At 38.3% G+C, this 25,546-nt stretch overlaps 1 protein-coding gene across 1 annotated transcript in view; it reads left to right on the top strand.

The window, feature by feature from the left end:
- Window positions 1-19,936, top strand: part of LOC127856992 (sodium- and chloride-dependent taurine transporter-like) — a 43,778-nt gene extending 23,842 nt beyond the window's left edge. The window contains exons 7-14 of the mRNA XM_052393229.1: window positions 7,030-7,136; window positions 7,480-7,604; window positions 7,878-7,990; window positions 8,752-8,892; window positions 12,965-13,061; window positions 16,507-16,586; window positions 18,525-18,695; window positions 19,045-19,936. Coding sequence (XP_052249189.1) covers window positions 7,030-7,136; window positions 7,480-7,604; window positions 7,878-7,990; window positions 8,752-8,892; window positions 12,965-13,061; window positions 16,507-16,586; window positions 18,525-18,695; window positions 19,045-19,242 — 1,032 coding nt within the window. The 3' untranslated portion in view covers window positions 19,243-19,936. The remainder of the gene's footprint in view (window positions 1-7,029; window positions 7,137-7,479; window positions 7,605-7,877; window positions 7,991-8,751; window positions 8,893-12,964; window positions 13,062-16,506; window positions 16,587-18,524; window positions 18,696-19,044) is intronic.
- The last annotated feature ends 5,610 nt before the right edge of the window (window positions 19,937-25,546 follow it).

Here is a 25,546-nt window from a genome sequence, read left to right as displayed (position 1 = left end):
TTGCCGAAATAAGACCGCTGTTTCTGCCCGCTCTTGTTAATAGGAAACGAACGCTAACAGGATTTCTGTTACTAGTATCTAGTCCAATATCCGGCCGAATGTAAATTCTAGGTGTTTGCAAACTCATTGACCTTATTAAATCTCTAAAGGGTTTGCCGACCTTCGCCAACACAAACTGGATTGACGGGTTTGATTGTATGCAGAACTTAAAAATTTCAACTTGAATGTGAAGTGGTAACATCAGAAATGGAAAAGTCGTTCGCTTCTGTGCCCTCCTATTGTTTATCATATCTTGAAGCTCTTTCAGGGCTGAACACACAGAGACGTCACCGTTGTCGCCAGAGTCACCGTTGTCGCCGGAGTCACCGTTGTCGCCAGACGCAGCGTTGTCGCCGGAGTCACCGTTGTCGCCGGAGTCACCGTTGTCGCCGGAGTCACCGTTGTCGCTGGAGTCACCGTTGTCGCCGGAGTCACCGTTGTCGCAAGAGTCACCGTTGTCGCCAGACGCAGCGTTGTCGCCAGATGCAGTGTTGTCGCCAGACGCAGCGTTGTCGCCGGAGTCACCGTTGTCGCCAGACGCAGCGTTGTCGCCGGAGTCACCGTTGTCGCCGGAGTCACCGTTGTCGCTGGAGTCACCGTTGTCGCCGGAGTCACCGTTGTCGCAAGAGTCACCGTTGTCGCCAGACGCAGCGTTGTCGCCAGATGCAGTGTTGTCGCCAGACGCAGCGGTGTCGCCGGAGTCACCGTTGTCGCCAGAGTCACCGTTGTCGCCAGACGCAGCGTTGTCGCCTGACGCAGCGTTGTCGCCAGACGCAGCGCTGTCGCCAGAGTCACCGTTGTCATACGACTGTTCTAAGCGTGATATTATGTCCTTGTACACGCGTTGATTGATACGGATACTAACGTAATGCATGCCAAATCCTTCTGGGAAATACCCCAATGCAATTGTTCCAACATCACCATCGAACTTTCCATCTGCTGACACAATTGATGAGTGTTCTAGTCCTCGGGTAGAAACTACCAGGCACTGCAAATTATATTCTCTCATAAGTGCAATGAGCGTGAGGTTGTCGCCGTATGTCCCATTCTTAGACATATTCTTAAGGTATTCATCAAATGTTTCATCATAGACAAAAGTTTCATAGAAATATCTGTTTTCTACAATGTGATGGACTGCTTCCTTACGTAAAGCATCTACGTCTTTGTATATACCAATTTTACCAAGTTGATGCGATATAGCAGCAAGTTGACAATTTCCATCCGGATTTGGGTCCATGGCAATATTCACCCCATCCAACAACTGCAGATTTTCATGGTGTGTTAAAACATGATAGTACTTAGTTCTGTGATTTTGTTTCTCTGAGCGGTTCTGTTTTAATGAATGTTTTTTAATTTTTCGTTGTTTCTCTAACGCAACAGTTAGGCTAGTCATGTTTTCGACCCCAACCGATTTGCTTACGAATCCAAGTTCGGGTTTGTTCGGTACTTGAAATGACACGATATAAACACCATTTCGTTTTACTTTTTCTACCTTGCCTTCGATAACATATCTTTTGGTTGGCACCCTGGATTTTCGAAAGGGATAGCGAATTAATACTGTCTCTCCTACTTTGTACTTGCTTGGGGAAGTTGCGTTTTTCAACAGCGACCTGTAAGCCTTTTTATTTGCTCGCCGTATGGTTTTCTTTATTTCACGAGAACTATGACGTTCTTTGGTAAAAACATGACTTCTTCCGTAGTAGGCTTCAAAGGGCGTGAGACCCCCAAGAACTCGTTTGAAACTTGTGTTTATGGCATAGGCTAAATCTTGAAGCCCTTCGACCCAGTTAAATCCACGTTTACTTTTTGTTGCAAATAGAATCTTGGCCTTTATAACACTGTTTGACCTTTCACACTTGCCCTGTGATTGAGGATGATACGGCCTACTATTGATCATTTTGATGTTGTACTTGTTCAACAAAAGTTTCATACTAGGGCCTTTAAATTCCAGTCCGTTGTCACATTGGATGATGTCAGGGGCAAGGTTAACCATCAACACGTCCTCTAATGCCTTTGCAACTTCACGCGAACTCTTCGTTTTCAGGGGTTTTGGCATAACGTACCTAGAATAAACGTCCACGACTTGTAGAATATAACTGTATGTGGACCCCTTGTAGCTAACACTTTGATTTTTCATGTTAATTATGTCAATCTGCCATCTTTTGCCTGGTTCCTCTTCTGTAATTGTCTTTGGCTTTGGCTTGTTTGTAAATCTCGGATACTTCTCATGGTAATACTTGCTATTGTACAGTATTTCAAGGATAGCTTGTTCCGAGAACCCCGTGTAATTTACTTTCAGTTTGTTGTAAATAACCCTTGCTCCACATCCTTTGTTTTCCATGAACATCTTCTCAACAAATCTAGGAAGATCTTCTTTCACAAGGACTTGCTTTCCGCCACACAATAAAGAACCCCGGTCACCATGCTCGAAGTCCTTACGTTTTCTAATCATGGCCAAACAATTATTCTCTTTAGGTGTCCGTTTCTTCACAGGGACATCGAACGATCCGTTTAAACATCTGACAATAATGTCGTACTTCGACCTGGGCAAGCACCCTAATTGCTTCCTTTTTCTCCTAATTGCTTCCTTCATCTGAAATAATATAATAAGTTATTATACATTTATACTTCATTAGTTAATAGAGCTTGTATTGAACACCGCGTGTCGAAAACGAATGTCTCACGACATGAGCTGAGCTAAAATCACTCGTCTGATAGCTCCGCTAAAATTTACAATCCGAACTTCCGGGCAATATGCGCAATGAAAGTAGCAAGTACTTCATGTAAAGTTTCATTGAAATCCAACCGAATTCAAATTCAGGGGAAAAATAGCGGGCAAACTTATGGCGGTCAACGGACAAACGGTCTGTAGAAACCAATGCTACGTGGATGGAAGGGATATAAAGAAGGGGCCCTGGGGGCCTAGGTCGCTCACCAGAAGTCACGACTAGGCAGGGTTCGAAGGTCAAAGACCTATAAACTCCATAAAATTTAAAATGTTCAAATCTACAGATTACAGGAGCTCGATCTGATTTTGGTGGAAAATACACTTTCGAAAAAATGACTGTAGCTTAAATATTTTAGCAGTTTAGGAGTTACGCACCCGGAAGGAATGCCACGGACAATTGGATAGACGTACGGACAACTGCAAATGCACTCTGAGGGGGGGGGGGGGGGGGGCATAAAACATAAAAATCAATGCATGTTAAAACATCAATGCATATTAAGACAACTGAAAATTAAAATTATGTACAGTACTTACTGTCAAGAATTCTTTTGAAGTTTGAAGAAAGTTTGGATTTCAATTCTTTCTAGTCGAAAATCACAACTTTTCTTGCCGACCGCCAAGTCAAATATGGTTACTGACTTCTGAGTAAGACTCGTGTGCAAAATTCCCGCCTTTTTAAAGCGGCACGTTATCAAAGAAAAAATCGGAAACTTCAAAGCTTTGTCGGCTTCTCAGCAATATGACGTCGGAACGACAAATCAACTTTACAAAGTAATGTTTAGGAATACAGTCACACCTGTCTAAAGCAGCCAGTCAAACATCCTTATTTTTGGAGAGATATATTCATTTAAAAGAGCTCAAAATCTCTTAAATCGGATTTTGGTGAAAATACACTTTCGAAAAAAAAAGTTTTAAAAATTTGAAAATTGCTATTAATGATCTCCACGAAAGTATCTGGCCCGCCCGGGAATCGAACCCAGGCCGCCTGCGTGCCAATCTGACGCGCAACCGACTGAGCTAGCCGGCGAAACAGTTACACAACCAGCAAAATCCATGTAAAGTGTGGTTAGGTTAGCTGTTTCTGTTACTGCTAGTTACGACGACGACGACGACGACGACGACGACGATGATGATGATGATGATGATGATGATGATGATGATGATGATGATGATGATGATGATGATGATGATGATGATGATGATGATGATACTTTTGTCACTTCCAATATTAGGTTAATACAATGTATTTGAGTTTGAAAAAAAGTTTACACATCGGCAGACTATTTCATTTATTAAGAAATACATAATTTATGTACCATATACGTAGGCCATTTTCATTTTTATGAGTTTTTTTGGTATGTACCAAATACGTTTTGGCGAGCATAGAAAAACTTATTCCAACCGAATATGGTACAATGTTTGTACCATATTCGGTCGAAAATTGTACCATCTTCGGTCCGAGTATGGTACATTTGTACCATATTCGGCCGAATATGGTACAAATGAACCATATTCGTTTTTGTACCAAATACGGTCCGACAGTGGCTTATACAAGACATACTTAAATACATAAATAAAGAGTGGAATAAAAGCAGGACTTTCCATCGATGATTATAAACAACAAACGATAGCGGTTTATGTTTATCGGTAAACTTATATCAACAGTCGTTTGCTTGTTCCTTATCTACACACAATAAACTGAGATAAGAAATAAAAAAAAAGGCACACATAAGACATTCCTTATCAAATCGTGTTAATGACAGTAATGTGTATGTTATGCCCTGGGATAATTCCGCTGTTATCAAAAGTGTATAATATTGGACCTAATGGAGACATAAAACAAAACCATGAACGACATCGTCTAACAATGTTATATGGGGTTAGCTCTAAGACAAAATAATATTTATTTGTTTTCGAGATCTACGTTAGAGACAGAATTTTTATGACTGTAATGCATGCATAAAAAGATCAGACCATTTTCTGAAGGTATTGATTACAGTTCATGAGTAAGAACTTGAGAAAGCACATTTTGGCGATATCAGATTATCTTTACTAAGTTACCGCTATCATCTATCTCATAGTAAATGATCACGTAATGTCAAGGTACAATTGAAAGACGTAAACAAGTCGTATTTTTAGCTAATTATTGTTTATGTTAAAATATTCAACGAGCGCATAAAACACTTCCAATCCGCGTTTGTTAATGTAGAAAAATACACAAACACTTTATTTGTATTCTTCATCAAAAGTTACCGTGTTGAGAAATTATTAAAAGCACATTGTTTACTTCGACGATTTAGTTTTAAAATTTTTTGGTACTTTTCATTTTCCCTAGGGGACATATTGTTTTTGCCCTGTCTGTTTGTTGGTTTGTTTGTTTGCGTCAAACTTTAACATTGGTCATAACTTTTGCAATACTGAAGATAACAACTGGATATTTGGCATACACGTGTATCTCACGGAGCTGCACATGTTGAGTGGTTAAAGGTCAAGGTCATCCTTCAATGTCAAAGTTCGTATGTATGGGGGAACATAGTGTTTCACAAACACACCTTGTTGGTACACATTTGTGTACCATTGGATGATTTATTCGTCAAATGAACATTACTAGAAAAAAAGCAAAGCTGTTTGTAATGCACTACAAATATTTTAGAATAATGTCACAATAATTAGGTAAAGATATTTGCCAATAACAAGTCTAGCGGCGTGTTTACCCTTAAAAAGCGGGGAAAAACGGTTTCTTCCATACTCTGTCATAATAAGTGTTGTAAAAAAAAATCCACTCAACCGAAAAAAGAGACTCGATATTCGAAGGTCACCAGTGATCAAAAAAGAAGAAAAAAATCATGTTTGTGTTGCTAAATATTTGTTCATGTGTCTGATAGCGCTGAGCTTTAATCTAGCATATGCACACAATCACTGGATATCGAGTATACCAGAACATTATACCATTACAAATCGTTAACAATTTAAGATCTTCAAGTCGATGTATTACATTTAATTGTATTTTGGTCGATTAGCTGTCCATTTAAAGGGCTTTCGCCAAAGTTTTGTTTTTCAGAATGGTTCTATTAGTCTATGACTCCTCTCTCTATGTAAAATCAAATGACTTTTTAAAAACTGGTCTTTTTAATTGTCTGAGAGTGCTTTACACGGGTTGTCTGAAAATTTCGCCCGCTGATCCAAGCGGGTTAAGAAGATATTTTCAATCAGTAACAATTTAAATGTTCATTGATTACACATTATTAAGATTTTGGAGCACTCCATATTAAGAGATGAATGATTGTGATAAGTAATACGTCGTCTATATAATTGGATAACACATCCATGATTATCTAACAATACGCACCTTTGTGAATGTTTATTCTGAAAATGCTAGATTCGTGGGAGAATGTTCGAATGATCGATGCATATCTGGTCCGTTTTACGGATACAGTATGTCCATTTGCATGCGAGTTAGTATCGAAAGAGAAGATTCCTGGTTTATTTGCACCCATTATTTGTGAAAAATTGCTGTCTCCCACGAACGATAAATGAATTCCACGTGTCAACGCCGATGGCTAAGGGTGCAAGTCAGTGATTTGCTTAACATTTCTAGGGCAACGACATTGGTGTTTTGCTTGCTTACAACAAATATAATCGGCGAAAACAAACATAAGTTGCTGTATTCGACCAAAAATCCCTGTTTTATGTTTAACAATGTATGTTTTTTTTGTATATTCCAACTAGCAACCGAACATAACTCCAGCGTTTTTTTCTATTAGTGCGGCTACTAACGGCTTGAGTTAGTACACCCGATAGTAATGCCTTACAAGTACTTTAAACAAAAATGCAAATAACAAAAAATAAAAAAATGAAAAATAAAAATAGTTCTTGTCAAATTGTGAAAAATCGACCAAAAATCGCCTTCCGTCATAAGTGACATTTTGATTTTGGGGTCATATTTGTGAAACTTTTATCTGTTTTGGGGCATACTTGGTTGATTTTCATCAAGAAAACGGTGTTTAATCATAGATGGGCGTTTCCTGTTGGCACCAACAATAAAAAATATATATATATATATATATATATATATATATATATATATATATATATATATATATATATATATATATATATATATATATATATATCATAGTCCAGTCAGCGAAATAAATAGCATATTCTTAAATATATCAATGACGATTATGTTGTATTTTTTTAGGTTAGAACTTCATTAACGTAATGTATATGTACCTATTGTTGTACATGATGGGTTTCAGCCGTGGATCGATGCTCTTAACCTGCACATCAACAGCCTGGGTCTCTGGTCCGGCCTGCTGCCAACCCTGGGAACACTGGTCTTCAACCGGAAATACGTCATCAACGCGTATGTACAGTGTAAAATAGTGAAGCACGCTAGATGTGTGATCTTTGTTCTCTGCTGTTGTTGTTGTTGTTTTGTTGTACCAGTTATTTGTTGGTTTAATTGAAACGAATATGTAATACCTAACATTTAACCAAAAACTAATACTCGACAGTAGATGCTGCATTTCAATACGCATCGATTCAGAAATAGTTAATTGACCTTTCATACGCATCCTAATTCGCGTGTGCAATTTATAGTAAATCTGTTTTGTCTTTGAATACCTTTATGGACTTTTGAAAATTTTACATGTATGACATCTTGCCCTCAATGGTTGTCCAGTATTGACCGTTTTTATCATTATCAGATCATGGATCCTTCTGTTACTGGTGTACAGCCTGCTCCCCCAGATGGCCCTCTTCGCCCTGGCCCCTTACATTGACCCCCGGGACAGCGGCGGGTTCATCGCTGCGGCCAAGGGCATCAAACCAGGTGGAACCTTTTTGAAACGTTGTGCTTAAGCTGAAATGCTTTGTCATGGATACACATATTTAACATCTTATTAAAACATTTCAGAAACGACAAACATATTTTACTGAAGACTTCAGTACATTCGATAAAACAATATATCAGCAGTGACGTGTCTTAATTGTCTAGTAAGTCATAAATAGAGGAACATATATAAACATTTTTATCTTCAACTTAGCCAATGAAGTAGCATGAACTATTTATCGGTCATATTAAGTTTTTATCTCTTCTCGACAGGTTTGCCCTTCTTGTTTGTTGCCATACCTACCACGATGGAGCGGATGGAGTTATCTCCCTTCATTGGCTTCTGCCTCTTCGTCTGCATCTTCTTGTTCGGTCTTCACCATCAGGTAGATATTGGTGTCGTCTTCTCAAAGTTAGCAGACCATCGTGTTACACAATGGTTATGAAAAATTTGCTAATATTGACGATATGCATTTTATATAAATGTTCCCCAAATTATACCTATTATAAATGAATACTTCCCGTCTTGCTCATTTGTTAAAAAGCTGGACTAAAAATCCGATGAAATCCTTTTACAGAAAGTTTCCCCGTATCGCTGATGTATTTGTGAACTGACATTAATAGTGAGTTGGTAAACTATGCGCCATCATATAACTCAAAAACTGTTGAAAATGGCGGAAAACACCAAACAAACATGAAGACAACGCGTTGTCATACGTGCCAAACAAGTGTGTTTGAAATAACACTACGGGTGTATCTTAACACATATTCTAAATATTTGTTCATTTATAAGTTGTCTTTTTTTATTCTCATGTTTGCAATCATTGTATCACATTATTTTTGTATTATACTTGAGCTGTTTAGCTCCGGATGTTTTATGTGTCAATATAAGACACTGAACAACTTTACCAATCTGTTAAGCACTCCCTTTAAAAGAAGTATCTTATGAAAGCATCGGGTAGCCGAATTTTAACATGATGTTGGATCATGCTGCAAACCTAGCATATTAAAACATGGACTTTCTAACAGTACGCTTGATACAAATCCAATGGTAAATTAAACGACACACACACATCGCGTCATATATTCAAAATGCATGTGAATAATTATATTGAAAATGTGTCTCAATGATAATCCGTATTCTCAGGCGCTTCACTTGCTGGCCATCTGGGAGAACCTGTTGCCGTCGACGCCCAAATTCCTTATGTCCTACTTCCGTCGACGGGAGCTGCTGGTAGCGGCGGCGTGTGGCGTCTCTTTCCTCTTATGCGTCCCGTACTCAATGCAGGTAACATTCGTTGTTTAGGCAGGTAAACCAGATATACCATTAACCCGTTTATGTCTAGCGTCAAGAAAAAGGGCATTGGCAAACAGCGTAGACCCAGATGAGACGCCGCATGATGCGTCGTCTCATCAGGGTCTTCGCTGTTTGCTAAAAAAAATTATGTAAGGCATTTTCTAAATATAGAAAATATATAATAGGAATTCCTAATTTTGGAAATAAATTTATCCAATTTAGAAGGATGGGAGAGTCCACTGGGCATAAATGGGTCAATAAACTGCGTGCGTGTTATTCCGATGTCGTGTCGTCCCTGTTCATAAAATAGTACTAAAGCTGAAGAGCGCGTTAAACATGTAAGACATGCCAAATGTATTGTACCACCCTGCAACTGCCGATTGCACAGTATATTACTACCACGTATTGATCGGTAGCAAAACATGGGCACGAATTAGGAGAAAATACACCAAACAAATACTGTATTCGAAAATATTGCAGCGAGAGTAGTGTCATTTATCAAAGAACATCTACATAGAATTGTATCGGTATACAGCATAAATAAATGTAGAAGTTTGACAGCCTTAGTATAATTGAAGACAATACTGATATTAGTTTAATCCTCCTTAAACATTCACATGTGGTCATATGGTCTTAACCAAAATCCTATTTTCACATTTTAAGTAATTTGCGATTTAAAATCATACAACTTTACATCACTCTTAGCTCTTGAAAAAATATTTAATTCATTCATTCATTCAATTATAAATACCAATGTGGTCACTAAATCTTAACCATAGACACAATTATAATTTATCATCACCAACGCTTTGGTTACGCAATGAATATTGAAAACCAAAATATTTAAACAGAAAACATATGGGTCGTGCTCTGAGAAAACTGGGCATAAGGCATGTGCGTATAGTGTCGTTCCAGATAAGCCTGTGCAGTCCGCACAGGCTAATCAGGGACGACACGTTCCGCCTGAATCGGATGTTTGCTAAGAAGAGACTTCATTTAAACGAAAAATGTCATAAAAGCGGAAAGTGTCGTCCCTTATTAGCCTGTGTGTACTGCACAGGCTAATCTGGAACGACACTTTACGCACATGCATTATGCCCAGTTTTCTCAGAACACGACTCATTATAATTTCCCTATAATTTTTCATATTTGAATTTCTTTCTATTATATGCACATACTGTTAATCTTATACTAATAATTTGTATCTACAGTCATTATATTGAAAGACATTAAACCAGCATCGTATTGAAACGCCGGACTTAATCCTTTGGAGAAAAGTCTTCCTAGACTAGACGGCGCAGTCCGCGCAGGCCTATCAGGGACGACACTTTCTCATTTTATTGATTTTTTCGTTTAAATGAAGTCTCTTCTAAACGAAAATCTAGTTAAGGCGGAGAGTGTCGTCCCAGATTAGCCTTAAACTACGCATATGAGTTAAGCCCTGTTTTCCTGGACCGCGACTCAATTACAAAAAGATCTTCTATCGAGTATGTATCAACATACAAATGTACAGTATCATTTTGCTAACATCATTTCTAACACAGAATACCGGCTCATCCATCGTAGAATAATTACCAAACCATGAATTGTATATGACATGCTTTTAGTTTTCGACTTTGATAACTTGCTACATATATTAATGTATATACTATAATATTAGTGACACGTGTGAAATAAAGTTACCTAAGTTGCAATAACAAAAGCTGTTTAACGGCATACGCGCATCTGGCAAAATGACTACATCGGATGTATCATAGGCGGATCCAGGGAGGGGGCGGACGCGGCGTACGCCCCCCCCCCCCCCTAAAATCGCCAATGTAAAGTCAATTCATTGGATGTTTCACACTTAACTAGATCTAAATCACCTATTTAAACTTGTCAAAGCCTTCAAAATCACTAAAATCGTGGAGCTTCCGGGAGGGGCTTCGCCCCTCTGGACCCCCTAAACGATAAACTATGCACTTTTTGGGCATTATAAGAAGGTAATTTGATGAAAGTATATAAGACGTAACATGCTCTAGAAGTGGTTGTCAGAGCCTTCAAAATCACTAAAATCGAGGAGATTACGGGGGGGGGATGGGCTTCGCGTTCTGGACCCCCAGCAAATCTTTCAATATCCCGCCCCCACTAACCAGAAATCCTGGATCCGCCCCTGTGTATGACATTCTAATCGCTGTTGATTTAAAAGGTTTCACATTTAATGCTAGATCCATCTATCTCCGCCCGCGAGGAATCAATAATTGTTGCAACAACATTTTTAATAGTTATTTATCTAGATACAAGGATGATACATAATTGCTATGTGAATAAATGGTTGTTATGGAAACACAATTTGCTGGCGTTTGTTAACGATCCCCAAGAGAATTATTATGTGTGCATTTAACACAATAAAGTAATTGAACCGCGAAACGCTGCATGATGACGTTATCATTGAGTGTTAACCATAGCGGTCGCTAATGCGAATGTTGAGTATATTTCGTAATTTAGTTTTAAGGTAAATGGATTTCCTCAACTGGTTGCTACATTCAGGCGTAAACTTATTGCGTCGAGTGCATGCATTGTCGTTGAAAAGAGCATTGGCTGTCGTTGAAGAACATCTTATGCTGATTTCTTCATACAAGATATCAAACGCCATTATGTACACACCGGTCTTACTGACCATAACGTATTGACGTCACCGTCTATGTATAGAATGATCAAACGCCAATTTAAAGGGGCCTTTTCACGTTTGGGTAAATTGACAAAATTGAAAAAAAGTGGTTTCAGATTCGCAAATTTTCGTTTTAGTTATGATATTTGTGAGGAAACAGTCATACTGAACATTCACCATGCTCAAATATAGCCATTATATGCATCTTTTGACGATTTAAAAAACCCGAAATTTTTAAAGCGTTGCAACGCGAAACGAATTAATAATTTGGCGAGTTCTGTTGTTGTCGTTATATTTTGTGAAACTACGAGGATTGCTTATATAAAGTATAAAATACATCTGGCATTTCATTCGGAAGAATGGCCGAGTGGTCTAAATGGTAGACTTGTTACTCCAGGACTTCAGGGTTCAGTGGCTCGAGCTATGCTGAGGGTTACCTTTTTTTCTTTTTTTAAATTTTATTCTTGTTTTTTTACTGGCGCTTTTTGTATCCAATGTTAACATTTATCAATATAAAGCATTTAATGACAAACTTCAAAACATGCCAAAATCTGTGAAAAGGCCCCTTTAAGTTATGTACGAAAAAGTATAAATTATATAAAAACATAATGCGCTATGCGTGTTGAATTAAGCTGCTTGTGAATACGTCAATGGTCAAAACCGGTAAACACTGTATGTGCATAATTGTAATTAATTCTTAATATAAGGTTTACATGTCTCTAAAAGTATCATGTGAAACCGTGTACTTGAAAGCCTAACACAACTACTTATTTTTCGAGAGAATAATAATAAACATTTTAATTTGAACAACAATTAACGGGTTAACTGCTTATTTACATGTGATCTGTTAACAGGGGGTTTAAAGCATGTGCGTAATATGTCGACCCAGATTAGCATGTGCATTCCGCACCGGCTAATTAGGGACGACACTTTCCGCCTAAACTGGATTTTTGCTAAAAAGAGACTTTCTGTTAACGAAAAATACTATACAAGCAGAAAGTGTCGTCCCTGATTAGCCTATGCGGACTGAACAGGCTTATCTGGGACGACACTTTACGCACATGCATTAAACCCCCTTTTTGACAGAGCAAGCCCCATTTACGTGTGCGTGTTAGTGACGTACCGGTATTCTGGGCTTAGCATGCGGTTCCACGTGTAATTCAACCGGTTTTAAATCCCAACACTTTGTCTGCACTGTTTAAATGCGCTGACCCCAGATTAATCATGCTGTACGTTTAATGTCGGTGTGTATTAATTGTTCTGTTTTGTAAGTGCAATAGGCCACTTGGAACTAATACAAGACTATCGAATGTTGTTAAGAATTTTTTTCCTGATAATGTCTCTACAGTTTCAGTATTTCTATGTATACCGAGGTAAGTATAAACTGAATCAATGTATTGAATATGTTCGCAGGGCGGTATCCATCTGTACGCCATAGTGAACAGTTACATGGACAGACTCGTCTTCACTCTGATCATTATCTCTACCATCCCCTTCATAGTCGGATACAGTAAGTATCTATAGCTTCCCCTTCATAGTCGGATACAGTAAGTATCTATAGCTTCCCCTTCATAATCCGATACAGTAAGTACCTATAGCTTTTCCTTCATAGTCGGATACAGTAAGTACCTAAAGCTTCCCTTTCAGAGTCGGATACAGTGTCTATCAGTCAGTTTATATAGTTTCCCCTTCATAGTCGGATACATTAAGTATATAAAGCTTACCCTTCATAGTCGGATCAGTCAACAATAAGTATCTATAGCTTCCCCTTCGTAGTCGGATACAGTAAGTATCTATAGCTTCCCCTTTAATAGTCGGATACAGTAAGTATATATAGCATCCCCTTCATAGTCGGATACAGTAAGTAATTATAGCTTCCCCTTCATATTCTGATGCAGTACCTATAGCACCCCCTTCGAATTCGGATAAAGTAAGTATATAAAGCCCCCCCTTCAAAGTCGGATACAGTAAGTATATATAGCTTCCCCTTCATAGTCGGATACAGTAAATATCTGTAACTTCCCCTTCATAGTAAGATACAGTAAGTATATTTAGCTTCCCCTCCATAGCCGGATACAGTGAGTATCTCTACCATCCCCTTCATAGTCAGATACAGTAAGTATATATAGCTTCCTCTTCATAGCTAGATAAATTAAGTATCTGTAGCTTCCCCTTCATAGTCGGATACAGTGAGTATCTATAGCTTCCTCTTCATTGTCGGATACAGTATCAGTAGCTTCCCATTCAGTGTCGGATAAAGTAAGTATATATAGCTTCCTCTTCATAGTCAAATAAAGTAAGCATCTATAGCTTCCCCTTCATAGTCAAATAAAGTAAGTATCTATAACTTCCTCTTTAGGGTCGGATAAGTTAGTATATGTAGCTTCCTATTCATAGTCAAATAAAGTAAGTATCTGTAGCTTCCCCTTCATAGTCAAATAAAGTAAGTATCTGTAGCTTCCTCTTCATAGTCGGATAAAGTAAGTATCTGTAGCTTCCTCTTCATAGTCAAATGAAGTAAGTATCTATAGCTTCCTCTTCATAGTCAAATAAAGTAAGTATCTGTACCTTCCTCTTCATAGTCAAATAAAGTAAGTATATAAAGCTTCCCCTTCATAGTCAAATAAAGTAGGTATATGTAGCTTCCTCTTCATAGTCGGATAAAGTAAGTATATGTAGCTTCCCCTTCATAGTCAAATAAAGTAAGTATCTACAGCTTCCTCTTCATAGTCGGATAAAGTAACTATCTGTAGCTTCCCCTTCAAAGTCGGATACAGTGGGTATATATAGCTTCCACGTTACAGTCGGATACAGTAAGTATCTATAGCTTCCACTTCATAGTCGGATACAGTAAGTATATGCAGCTTCCCCTTTATAGTCGGGTCAGTCAATATATATAGATTCCTCTTCATAGTCGGATACCGTAAGTATCTATAGCTTCCACTTCATAATCGGATACAGTAAGGATATGCATCTTCCCCTTCATAGTCGCGTCAGTCAGTATATATAGAATTCTCTTCATAGTCGGCTACAGTTAGTATCTATAGTTTCCATTTCATAATCGGATACAGTAAGTATATGTAGCTTCCCCTTCATAGTCAAATAAAGTAAGTAACTGTAGCTTCCCCTTCATAGTCGGATATATCAAGTATCTATAGCTTGCCATTCATAGTCGGATATAGCAAGTATTTATAGCTTCTCATTCGTAGTCGGATACAGCAAGTATTTATAGCTTCTCATTCATAGTCGGATACAGCAAGTATCTATAGCTTCCCATTCATAGTCGGATACAGCAAGTATCTATCGCTTCCCATTCATAGTCGGATATAGCAAGTATCTATAGCTTCCCCTTCATGGTAGATGCAGCAAGTCTCTATAGCTTCCCAATCATTATCGGATACAGCAAGTATTTATAGCTTCTCATTCATAGTCGGATACAGCAAGTATAGCTAGCTTCCCCTTCATAGACGGTTATAGTAAGTCTCTATAGCTTCCCATTCATAGTCGGATACAGCAAGTATTTATAGCTTCTCATTCATAGTCGGATACAGCAAGTATCTATAGCTTCCCCTTCATAGACGGTTATAGCAAGTATCTATAGCTTCCCATTCATAATCGGATATAGCAAGTATCTATCGCTTCACATTCATAGTCGGATATAGCAAGTATCTATAGCTTCCCCTTTATAGTTGGATACAGCAAGTCTCTATAGCTTTCCATTCATAGTCGGATATAGCAAGTATTTATAGCTTCTCCTTCATAGTCGGATACAGCAAGTCTCTATAGTTTCCCATTTATAGACGATTATAACAAGTATCTATCGCTTCCCAGTCATAGTCGGATACAGAAAATATAAATAGCTTCCCATTCATAGTCGGATACAGCAATTATCTATCGCTTCCCATTCATAGTCGGATATAGCTAGTATTTATAGCTTCTCCTTCATAATCGGATACAGCAAGTCTCTATAGCTTCCCATTCATAGTCGGATATAGCAAGTATTTAAAGCTTCTCCTTCATAGTCGGATACAGCAAGTCTCTAGAGCTTCCCATTCATAGACGATTATAACAAGTATCTATCGCTTCCCAGTCATAGTCGGATACAGCAAATATAAATAGCTTCCCATTCATAGTCGGATACAGCAATTATCTATCGCTTCCCATTCATAGTCGGATACGGCAATTATCTATCGCTTCCCATTCATAGTCGGATATAGCAAGTATTTATAGCTTCTCCTTCATAATCGGATACAGCAAGTCTCTATAGCTTCCCATTCATAGTTGGATATAGCAAGTATTTATAGCTTCTTCTTCATAATCGGATACAGCAAGTCTCTATAGCTTCCCATTCATAGTTGGATATAGCAAGTATTTATAGCTTCTCCTTCATAATCGGATACAGCAAGTCTCTAGAGCTTCCCATTCATAGACGATTATAACAAGTATATATCGCTTCCCATTTATAGTCGGATACAGAAAGTATCTATAGCTTCCCCATTCATAGTCGGATATAGCAAGTATCTATATATTCCCCTTCATTGTCGGATATAGCATGTATCTATAGCTTCCCCTTCATTGTCGGATACATTAAGTATCGATAGCTTCCACTTCGTTGTCATTTATATTTAATTATTTTTTAAGTTTTGTTATGCAAATATAACTGCTTTGCTTTATTTGACTATGAAGAGAATTTGATATACATGTACCATTCCCTTTATAGTGGGATTGATGAAGAACCTGTACAATTCCTATCGAAGTCAAATTCTGTAAAAAAACTTATTTTTTGGCTTACAAAACTTCAATGGCCTTGTTCTATTCAAAAATGAAATTGGTGTTTCGTCTCTTTGGTCGACCCTCAATGTCTTGTTTTTACCAGCCATCGCCATGTTGATATTTTCACTTTTTATGTCTAGGATATTTGCATGTCTGTCTATATTCGTATTTTATTCTTGCAGTTAAACAGGAAGTGTTGTATATTCCGATCGAGCGCACGTTCATGAGCCTGTGGTATGGACTGGCCGCTCTTATTTCATCAGTAAGTGAAGCTGTGAACTTTTTTGAGCCTCGTTCTGGGAAATCTGGTCTTAATGCATGTGCGTAAAGGGTCATCCAATATAAACCTGTGCAGTCTACACAAGCTCATCAGCGATGACACTTTCCAATTTTATGGAATTTTTCGTTTATATGAAGTCTCTCGCGTACGACAACTTTAAGCGGAACGTGTCAAATTTGATTAGCCTGTTGGGACTGCACAGGCTAATCTTGGATGGAACTTCAAACACATAATTATACTAAGCCCAGTTTTCCCAGAAAAATGGCTCATATTATTATGCTAGTATAGTGTTCTGAGACTTTGTCCATCTGGTCGTATCTTATAATAGGCGCATCACAGCGCAGTTAATGGGTTATAAATAATTAAAAAGCCTCCACGGAGCAGATATCATTATTTAATGCTTTTTCATCGTGCTTGCTATTGTAAATTAAACCTTCGTGGAAAAGACTTATTTTTTTCATTGCCAGTACTTTTTACGATACAGTTATCACAACTAAGATGCAGTTTACTTGGTCACGGTTTAAAATTCTCTTGTATTTCCATAGCAATCAATATAGTTTCATCACCCAGAATGTGTCACCCTTGCAAAACTGACTTTAAAACATTATACACGTCAATAAAAGTCTATTTTAAAGCTGACGTCTGAATAATTGATACTAATCAAACAAATTAAATGAGGTACGTCAGTTTGAATCCCAGTTCAGCCAACTAAATTATATGGAAATATGTTATTAAACCATGTTTAAGATCAATCTCCGCGTAGTTCTTATTCCTCCATGTTTTATGCCAGAAGCTGAGGTTGTGTTACTAAGCAACGCTGAAACGCTTTAGGTCGGTACTGGCTGTTATTTAAACTCCGTAATACTGTTTGATTTTGTTTTCATGTAAACTTAAAACGGCAAGCACATCTGGACTTGAAATATATTTTTGATAAACATATAGAACACGATTTACATAGTTCATGCCTTAAGTTAATACATCTATCATATCGTAATACACCTTCAGTTTGTATTATATTGCGGATAAAGCCATGCAATTATCAACGATTTCGTAGACAGTCTGGCATGTACCGAATCGGAAACCCATTAAACGCGTTTTTGATGCAAGTTATCCGCAATTCGTCATTGCTCGGAAATAAATGACTTTCATATTTAGCTGCAGTTAAACGTCTTTAACTTTAAAATGATTAATTACGCAGACGCAGCGGCGTTCATCAATCATAATAACTTCATATGAAGCCATGTTATGAACGACATAACATACGTTTCGATAACTTGTCATCGTGTTTTCCCAGTTTTGTTCTGGTGTTCGTGCCCTTAATATTTCAAATCCGAAATCTAGGACGTAAGTTTGCTGGCTGTTACGTTTGTTTCTGGCAATGACTTCGATAATGTGCTTTAAACCATTTATGCCAAGCGTCTAGAAAAAGGCATTGGCAAACAGCGTAGACCCTATGAGACGTTTTATGCGGCGTCTCTTTAGGGTCTACGCTGTTTGCTTAAAGGAATTTTTGTGAGAAATATTCTAAATATAGAAATAAATATACTAGACATCCCTAATTATGGAAATAAATTGATCCAATTTAGAAGGTTGAGAGAGTCCACTAGGCATAAATGGGTTAACTATTTGTATTACTAATGTTACAGTATTGACAATATATGTATGTAGTCGTTTAAAACGTATTGACAGTCATTTATTTTGTGTTGCTTATGTTGTTTTGATTTCAGAAAGTAACACTTTAAAGTATGTGCAAGTTCCAGTATATATTGTGGATTGCTAACTGTATGATATGTGTATCCCAAACAACTTCATGCAACTGCACACATTCCCTTCATATTACAATGTGAATTGATGAGCGAATGAAATGTAAATCATAAACAACTCACAGCACGCGCGCTCGCCTTCTCTTCTCAAATGCAGGTGTTGATGATCTACTACTTCGCGCTCTACGTGTATCCACATCCGGTTGTTGCGCACGGACAGCGCTGGGCGGAGCGTCTCGGCTGGTTCATCGCGACCGCACCCATCGCTCTAGGACTGCTCGGAGGGGCCGTGCATGCCCTGTGCGCACAGAAGGGACCGCTCAAACAGGTACATATTTGAAAAGTGTATTTCAACAATATGCATATATTAGCTCTATGAGAAAAGGATTAGCACATACATTACATAAATAACAAGTTTCGTAAGCCAAATATTTGATTAAGTATTTACGAGAATAGACAATAATAATGTTTCACTGTTCAAACAAAGGGGAAACATACAACAAACCAACCAACCGACAAAGAAACAAATAATCATAAACCTATTGACATACTTATGTGCTGCTATTGATGCGATTGCAGTTGTAAGTTCCATGATTGTGAAGATGCTAGAAGAAGTGAGAGATAATTTTGATTTCGCATGAAGATTGTGTCAAATAATTTCATGATTTTTTTTATAGCGCGTTCTACAGTCTTTGCGATCAGGGACATTCAACGCGTCAGACGACAGCAATGAGTTCACTTCCGGGGAGACTGGTGACACCATCATTAACAACACGTCAGCCTCGCCAGAACCACAAGAACCAGTCTTCGAGAAAACAGACACAGAAGTATTCATACAGCCGATGGAAGACGCCGAGGATCCTGAAAATGTGTGAATACATTAGACGCAGGAGCAGTCTAGTTTTTAATATATTCATTTATGAACAAGTAGTTGTAATTATTTATATAAATATTTACTTATCAATTGATTTACTTAATTAATAAACCATTGATGTCTTAATCAATGAGTGAGTGAGTGAGTGAGTGAGTGAGTGAGTGAGTGAGTGAGTGAGTGAGTGAGTGAGTGAGTGAGTGAGTGAGTGAGTGAGTGAGTGAGTGAGTGAGTGAGTGAGTGAGTGAGTGAGTGAGTGAGTGAGTTAGTGAGTGAGTGAGTGAGTGAGTGAGTGAGTGAGTGAGTGAGTGAGTGAGTGAGTGAGTGAGCGAGAGTTTAGTGAGCGAGCGAGTGCTATTGATCATTAATTCAATCCATTTCAATTATTCATTCATTCATTCATCTCTTGACTTGAGAAATACAAGCTTAAATGCACTGTCGAATTATTTGATGATAAAACGACGAGATCGGCTAACCACTTGTCTAATCTTACTATGAGATAAGACTCTACCGGACATGTTCGTCTCTGATGTCTATGAATGTATACTGTTTATCGATAAAAGCGATGTAATGCATGCTGCTGACTCCAATTCAGCAGCTAAGGATGGAACATGATAATTTCGACATAGTGTATACTTTATTATTTTAAAATGTGTTTGCTTATCGTGCTTATGGTAAATATCGCGTGCTATGTATCATATGAAGAGTGGTTGTTTTTTATGTCATTTAAAGAAAACAGGACAGAGATCAGAAAAGCACTGTAAAATACTGAGAAATAACTATATATTGAGCAAAAAGATAAAAGGGAGGTAATTTGGGAAATTTTAGTGCTTGTAAGAGAGTTCTCTTTCTTCGGTTTTCTTACACAAGAAATCCATGTCGATGCTTTAAGCGTTTTTCTCATTTTAGGAATTATGCCTATGTTTCTCAAGCAGGGACAAAATGTATGAGTTTAACAATATTTAAACCCGGATAGTATCCATATCTTTGACACCAGTTATAGCCGTTTAATAATGTCTATGTGCTTGGGGTGCAGCGATATTAATAAAATAGAAACTATTGAAATTACAGTGCATACTATGCCATTGAAAATATTAAGCCTGAAAACAAATGTCACATTATAATGACACTAATAATATTTTTAAGCTGTAAAAACAGCCTGAACAAAAAGCATTTTCCACTCAAATTCAATCTTTTGACACGAAACACTCTTTCAAATCCATGTAATATTTCATCTACAGTACTTTAACCCATTTATGCCTAGCGTCTTGAAAAAAGGCCTTGGCAAACAGCGTAGACCCAGGGTCTGCGCTGTTTGCTTAAAGGAATTTCTGTAAGAATATTCTAAATATAGAAATAAATATACTAGACATCCCTAGTTTTGTAAATAAATTGATCCACTTTAGAAAGATGGGAGAGTTCACTAGGTATAAATGGGTTAATTCCGCATTTAATGGCGAAGCATCACGTGGATTTTGCTATTCAGACTATAAGTTTCCCATTAATAACAGTCTTCGCAATGGTGCAGAGACGTTCCTGGTCAGACTGCGCAGATGCTGGCTCCATATGGCATAAGACCCATTTTTGCATGACGTTAGTCAAATACACAATATGAACACTAGATGTGTAATTAAAAGTCACATTTATTTTATAGCATCAGTTATGTTTGTTTTGGCTTTATATTTGTGTTATTATTCAAATCACGTTTAATCTTTTAAAATGGCGAATACACGTATAACCAACATGGGCCCTGAAAAGTCATAGCCCTTTATTATAGTGTATTGTTGTACATGCTATTATGGTATCAATCGTTTAAATTATAATTGTTTGATCTGGTAAGTGAAGATATTGCCTAGATAAAAAGGCAATTTTGTAAGACAATCTGAAATAGTTTATAGTTGATGTCAGTGATTATATTGAACTGTCTGGGGCATTGGTAAGCATTTTCTAGCTTTTACTAATGTTTTTTGCATATTTAGGTTTTGTTCGTGTTGTTGTTGTGTGAACAATATATATTTGGACAATAAATACACGGAGGCGTTAAAATGTGTTAGGTATTTTTGCTGCTCTTCATTCATCGAAAAATGTACACGGGCGCATCCACGATTTTCCGTTTGAAGGTAGGGTTTAACAACAAAATATGTATTATCGTTCAAAAAAATACAAAAATGTATATCACAATACTTACCTAATTCTTTTGATATTCATCTTAAAATATATATCATTAAATACTTGCCATTGATAATCATGGCCAAAGACACCGCGAACCATGGCAACGTATTTATAATCAAATAAAGGCATATCGCTCTTCAACGGACAACTAAGGCATAGTACGAGCGTCGTCATATGTGTGATACGGATGTAATAAAGAGAGCTCAGATGTACGAACGCGCGTCGAGATGACCTTGTTCACTAGGGTATCGATATGAAAACTCTGCATGCTTGCAACATTCTCACCAAGTCCTTTCGAGACTTCAGGTTTAAACGTTGAGAACCAAGAACGTACGTGGTCCTGTGTGATGGGGCCGCTGATGATACAGCGCAACGTCTTATGGACTTGAGCGTGTTTGGCTCTTGATTGTTCAGGCAGCCATGTTGATGTCAATTGTGCTAAACACACTTAAAAATGACGCCATGCTTCTTTTTGTAGGTTTGCTTTATTTTGATCTGACAGCCATACAATAAGCGGAGTTTTACACTTCACACGAGTCTGAACACCAGGAAGACGCCACCATGTTATCCATGTTTTCAGCAGACGCCCGATGCGCCCCTCTTGCTCCTAGACCAAGGAACGATATTTACGTAATTTATGTATATTATAGGCAAGGTTACGAGCGAAGCGAGTGAAAACATTCCCATACTAATCTATATTAATCCAAGTTTCGATTTATATTTTCCGATGGTTCTATTAAAATTTAACTTATCGTTTCGGAGAGTGGTATTGATAATTCATTAGCATCGCAGGGTTGTTATAATTAGTGTTCAGTAATAGATAAAAAGGGATCAGTTTTAAATTTGCTTTTCGATTATTAGCTCACTATTCCAGATTTTTTTTTGAAAACAAATAATATCACACATCGATTGGTTGCGCAAAACGCGAACATATTGAAATATGAGCCGCGTCATGCGGAAATGGGTCTAATGTCATATCTATATGCGCAGTCTGGTCAGGATATATTCTGTCTGCTTATGAGAAAAGGAAACCTTGCGTAAATTTATGGCGGACAGGTAAGCATCCGCTCAGTCTGGTCTGCATCTACGCTGACCGCACATTGCACATGACCTATTTTCGCACGACGTGGCTCCTATTGTCAATCGAAAAGAGGTATTCGAAAGGCAAAAGGTCATAAGAATTATTTTCTCGTTCGATGTAGGCTCAATTTTATGTGGCATTAAGTATTGAATTGTCACACCTCTTTAAAATCAAATTCATTTTCACACCTGACACCTTCAGCCATATACCTTTATTGTATTTGCCATTTATTTTAATGGCCGAATAAATGGGAAAATAATTAAACTGATTAAAATCAGTCTTTTTACTAAACAATTCAATATTTATTGCTGCCTATTACACTCGAGCGCAATAACAGGTCGGTGATAGATACTTCAATGTGAAAAGCAATGAAAAGAGACACAATGACTCTTGATCAAAAATAGTGCTGCGGTTCAGCAAATATATGCCCAAATACTCTGATTTAACAGAAATAAGCAAAACACAGACATAAGATGATAAGCGCAAATGTTATGGTCACGTTTTTATTGGTCGATTTAATGGACCGTGTTTTTTCTATATGTTTGCGGATTTCTGCATGTACCATATCTTCGGGTCGTTCTTCGTTTGATTTTGTATCTCCCTGGGCTTACGTTTAATTATATGTTTACCCATTCGACTATTCATTTTAAAGTTTGTATGTGTCTGGCAATCAGACGATCGAGTTTAATAGTATGCCGTTGTGTTCCGTTAGTCGGTGAAAATGTTTAGCTTTTTAAAGTAGTACTTGATTAATAGTCTATTAGATTTTCTTTCACAACAATTCCATTAATTCGGAAGTATCTACCATTGCGTTTATTGCAGTAAAGGGCATTATAAAACATCAGTGAAACTATTTAGAATAAAATGACAATTGTTATCTGGCGTAAATTGTACAACGCTTTTTGAAATGACACTATCTTCTCGGTTCGATCAATTTGCATTTAGAAGAAGGCAATGTCCTAAATATATCTCAATACGTTTTATTTCGTGAACACTTCCATTATTTTATTAGCATCCTGTATGCGAAATACGCACGCAATTACTAATCATGGTAGAAAAGTGACTGGAATTAGTTTACAAACCTTACCAACACAAGCACTGTAAAGGCCCGGTCACACCGCCAGAACTTTGCTGGAGCGTTCCTTGAACGGTATGAAGAGGGGCCGAATTTCGGTAACGCTCGTCACCGCGCACAAAATGGGGAAAAAATCGACAACATGGGCGTTGCCAAAGCGGCGCACCGCTGAAGCCAGCGTTGGTTTAGCGTTGGTTTAGCGTTGGTTTAACGGTATCGAGCGGTAGCGAGCTTTGGTTTAGCGGTGACGCGAGCGTTGATAGAGCGGCGTTCTTCGCATGCGCGCGTCGGCTCGGCGGGAGTTTAAAGTTGGTATAGCGGCAAACCGCTTCTGACTACGGAACTAAACGGATCGCTTTGATAGACGTTCTGATAATTTTTGATAGAAGTCAATAGTTGAAGTTCATCATGCCACGTAGACAAAAGAAGTGGAAAGCTGGAGATGGAGAGGCAGCATTCTGTAAAACTCTGAGCCAGAGTTAGGAGGAGCTTTACAGGCCACGTGCTTGCCATCAATGGCACCAACTGTGTGGGGAAACTTCCATCTCTGGTACCATTTGTCAGCCAGGTCTCTCCATCCTTGTTCAGTTGTTGGGCAAAACAACAATTCATCTGTGTACTCCTCAATGATGACCTTTACCACTTCTCTAACTACCACCCTGATGGTGTTGTGAGGAACCCTCCAGGCGTATTGCATGTTTCTGTAGGTGTTACCAGAGGCCAGGTGCCGTAGGGTGATTGCCACTTTGAGACCAGGTTCCGGGCTTGGTCGGTAATTGGTGTCTTGTTTGGTCAATCGGGGGGGTAAGCCTCTGTACAACTTCATCAAACATGGCTGGTGGCATCCTCCTAAAGTGATGGAAGGCTCGTGGATCCTCATTCTTCAGCTCCACCATCAGCTTGTTATACAGTCCATGTTCAGGCCTTCTCAGTATCCACTTTCTGACCCACACAACTCTGTCTCTCCTTCTTCTCTCTCTTCTCCTTCTGTCAACAGCTTGTTGCAATCTGAGGAGGTTCTGATTCTGCTGCTGGACTAGTGCACCAATCACAACAAGTCTAACATCATCCATGGTAGAACACTTTTACTGTAACTGAGCAAATTAAAATGAGGTCTGCACTCAACGGTAGCTCGATTTTAAATGGACTCATTTCTCCCCGTATTTATAGCCAAATTCTGGTCCCGCTCCAACACCTCAATACCAACGCCAAACCAAAGTTCATCACTGCAATGGATCGCTACTTCAACGCCCGACACCGTTCCAGCAATTCCGTGTCCGTTTGAAAAACGCTTACAACCGCTCCACCAAAGTTTGTGCAACGTTTAATCACCGCCCGGACAAAGCTTGCGAAGCAGCGGTTGTCCAGCATTCAAGATTTCTGCGTTGGCCTTGCGGACCCAAACGTCCACGAACTTGCGTATAGCGATGCCAAACTTTGACTGTGCGTTGGTAGAACGGTGGTGAACTTTGTCAGAGCGGAAAATTGCCCGCTCCTCTTAGCTCGCAATATTTTGTGCAGCTCAAAACTTTCTGAGCGGTAGGAGGAACCATCAGCGTGACCGAGCGTATACGGCGTTGATTTATTGATACGAATTATCGCGGAGTCTCGTGCAGGACGAAATACCCTGATGTTTGCTAATTTCGCCAATGCTGAGGAACTGAAATCACCGTATACGGCTACGCCCTGCGGTTATTTAAGTTTGTCCTGCCTCTATTGCAAACATTGACCTAATAAAGCAGTGTCGAATAAATTAGTCGATATCCGGCAACCGTAAGTACGTATTCCTACGCGCCGATTAACAAGTTCTAATATTTTACTGTTTGCAAAATGTACATGCAAAGTTCTGAGAAATATTTTGTCAAAACAAAATGATAGTAAAGGTAATAAATGTGTATTAAATTCAAGCAAACATATGGCTATGAAATAATCAATTTTGCCTTTAAATTTATTTACTCATAACCATTAACATACGGCGTT

The sequence above is a fragment of the Dreissena polymorpha genome, chromosome 14 (genome assembly GCF_020536995.1).
Source record: "Dreissena polymorpha isolate Duluth1 chromosome 14, UMN_Dpol_1.0, whole genome shotgun sequence".
Classification (NCBI taxonomy): Eukaryota; Metazoa; Mollusca; class Bivalvia; order Myida; family Dreissenidae; genus Dreissena; species Dreissena polymorpha.
This window is presented reverse-complemented; position numbering and strand designations above follow the sequence as displayed.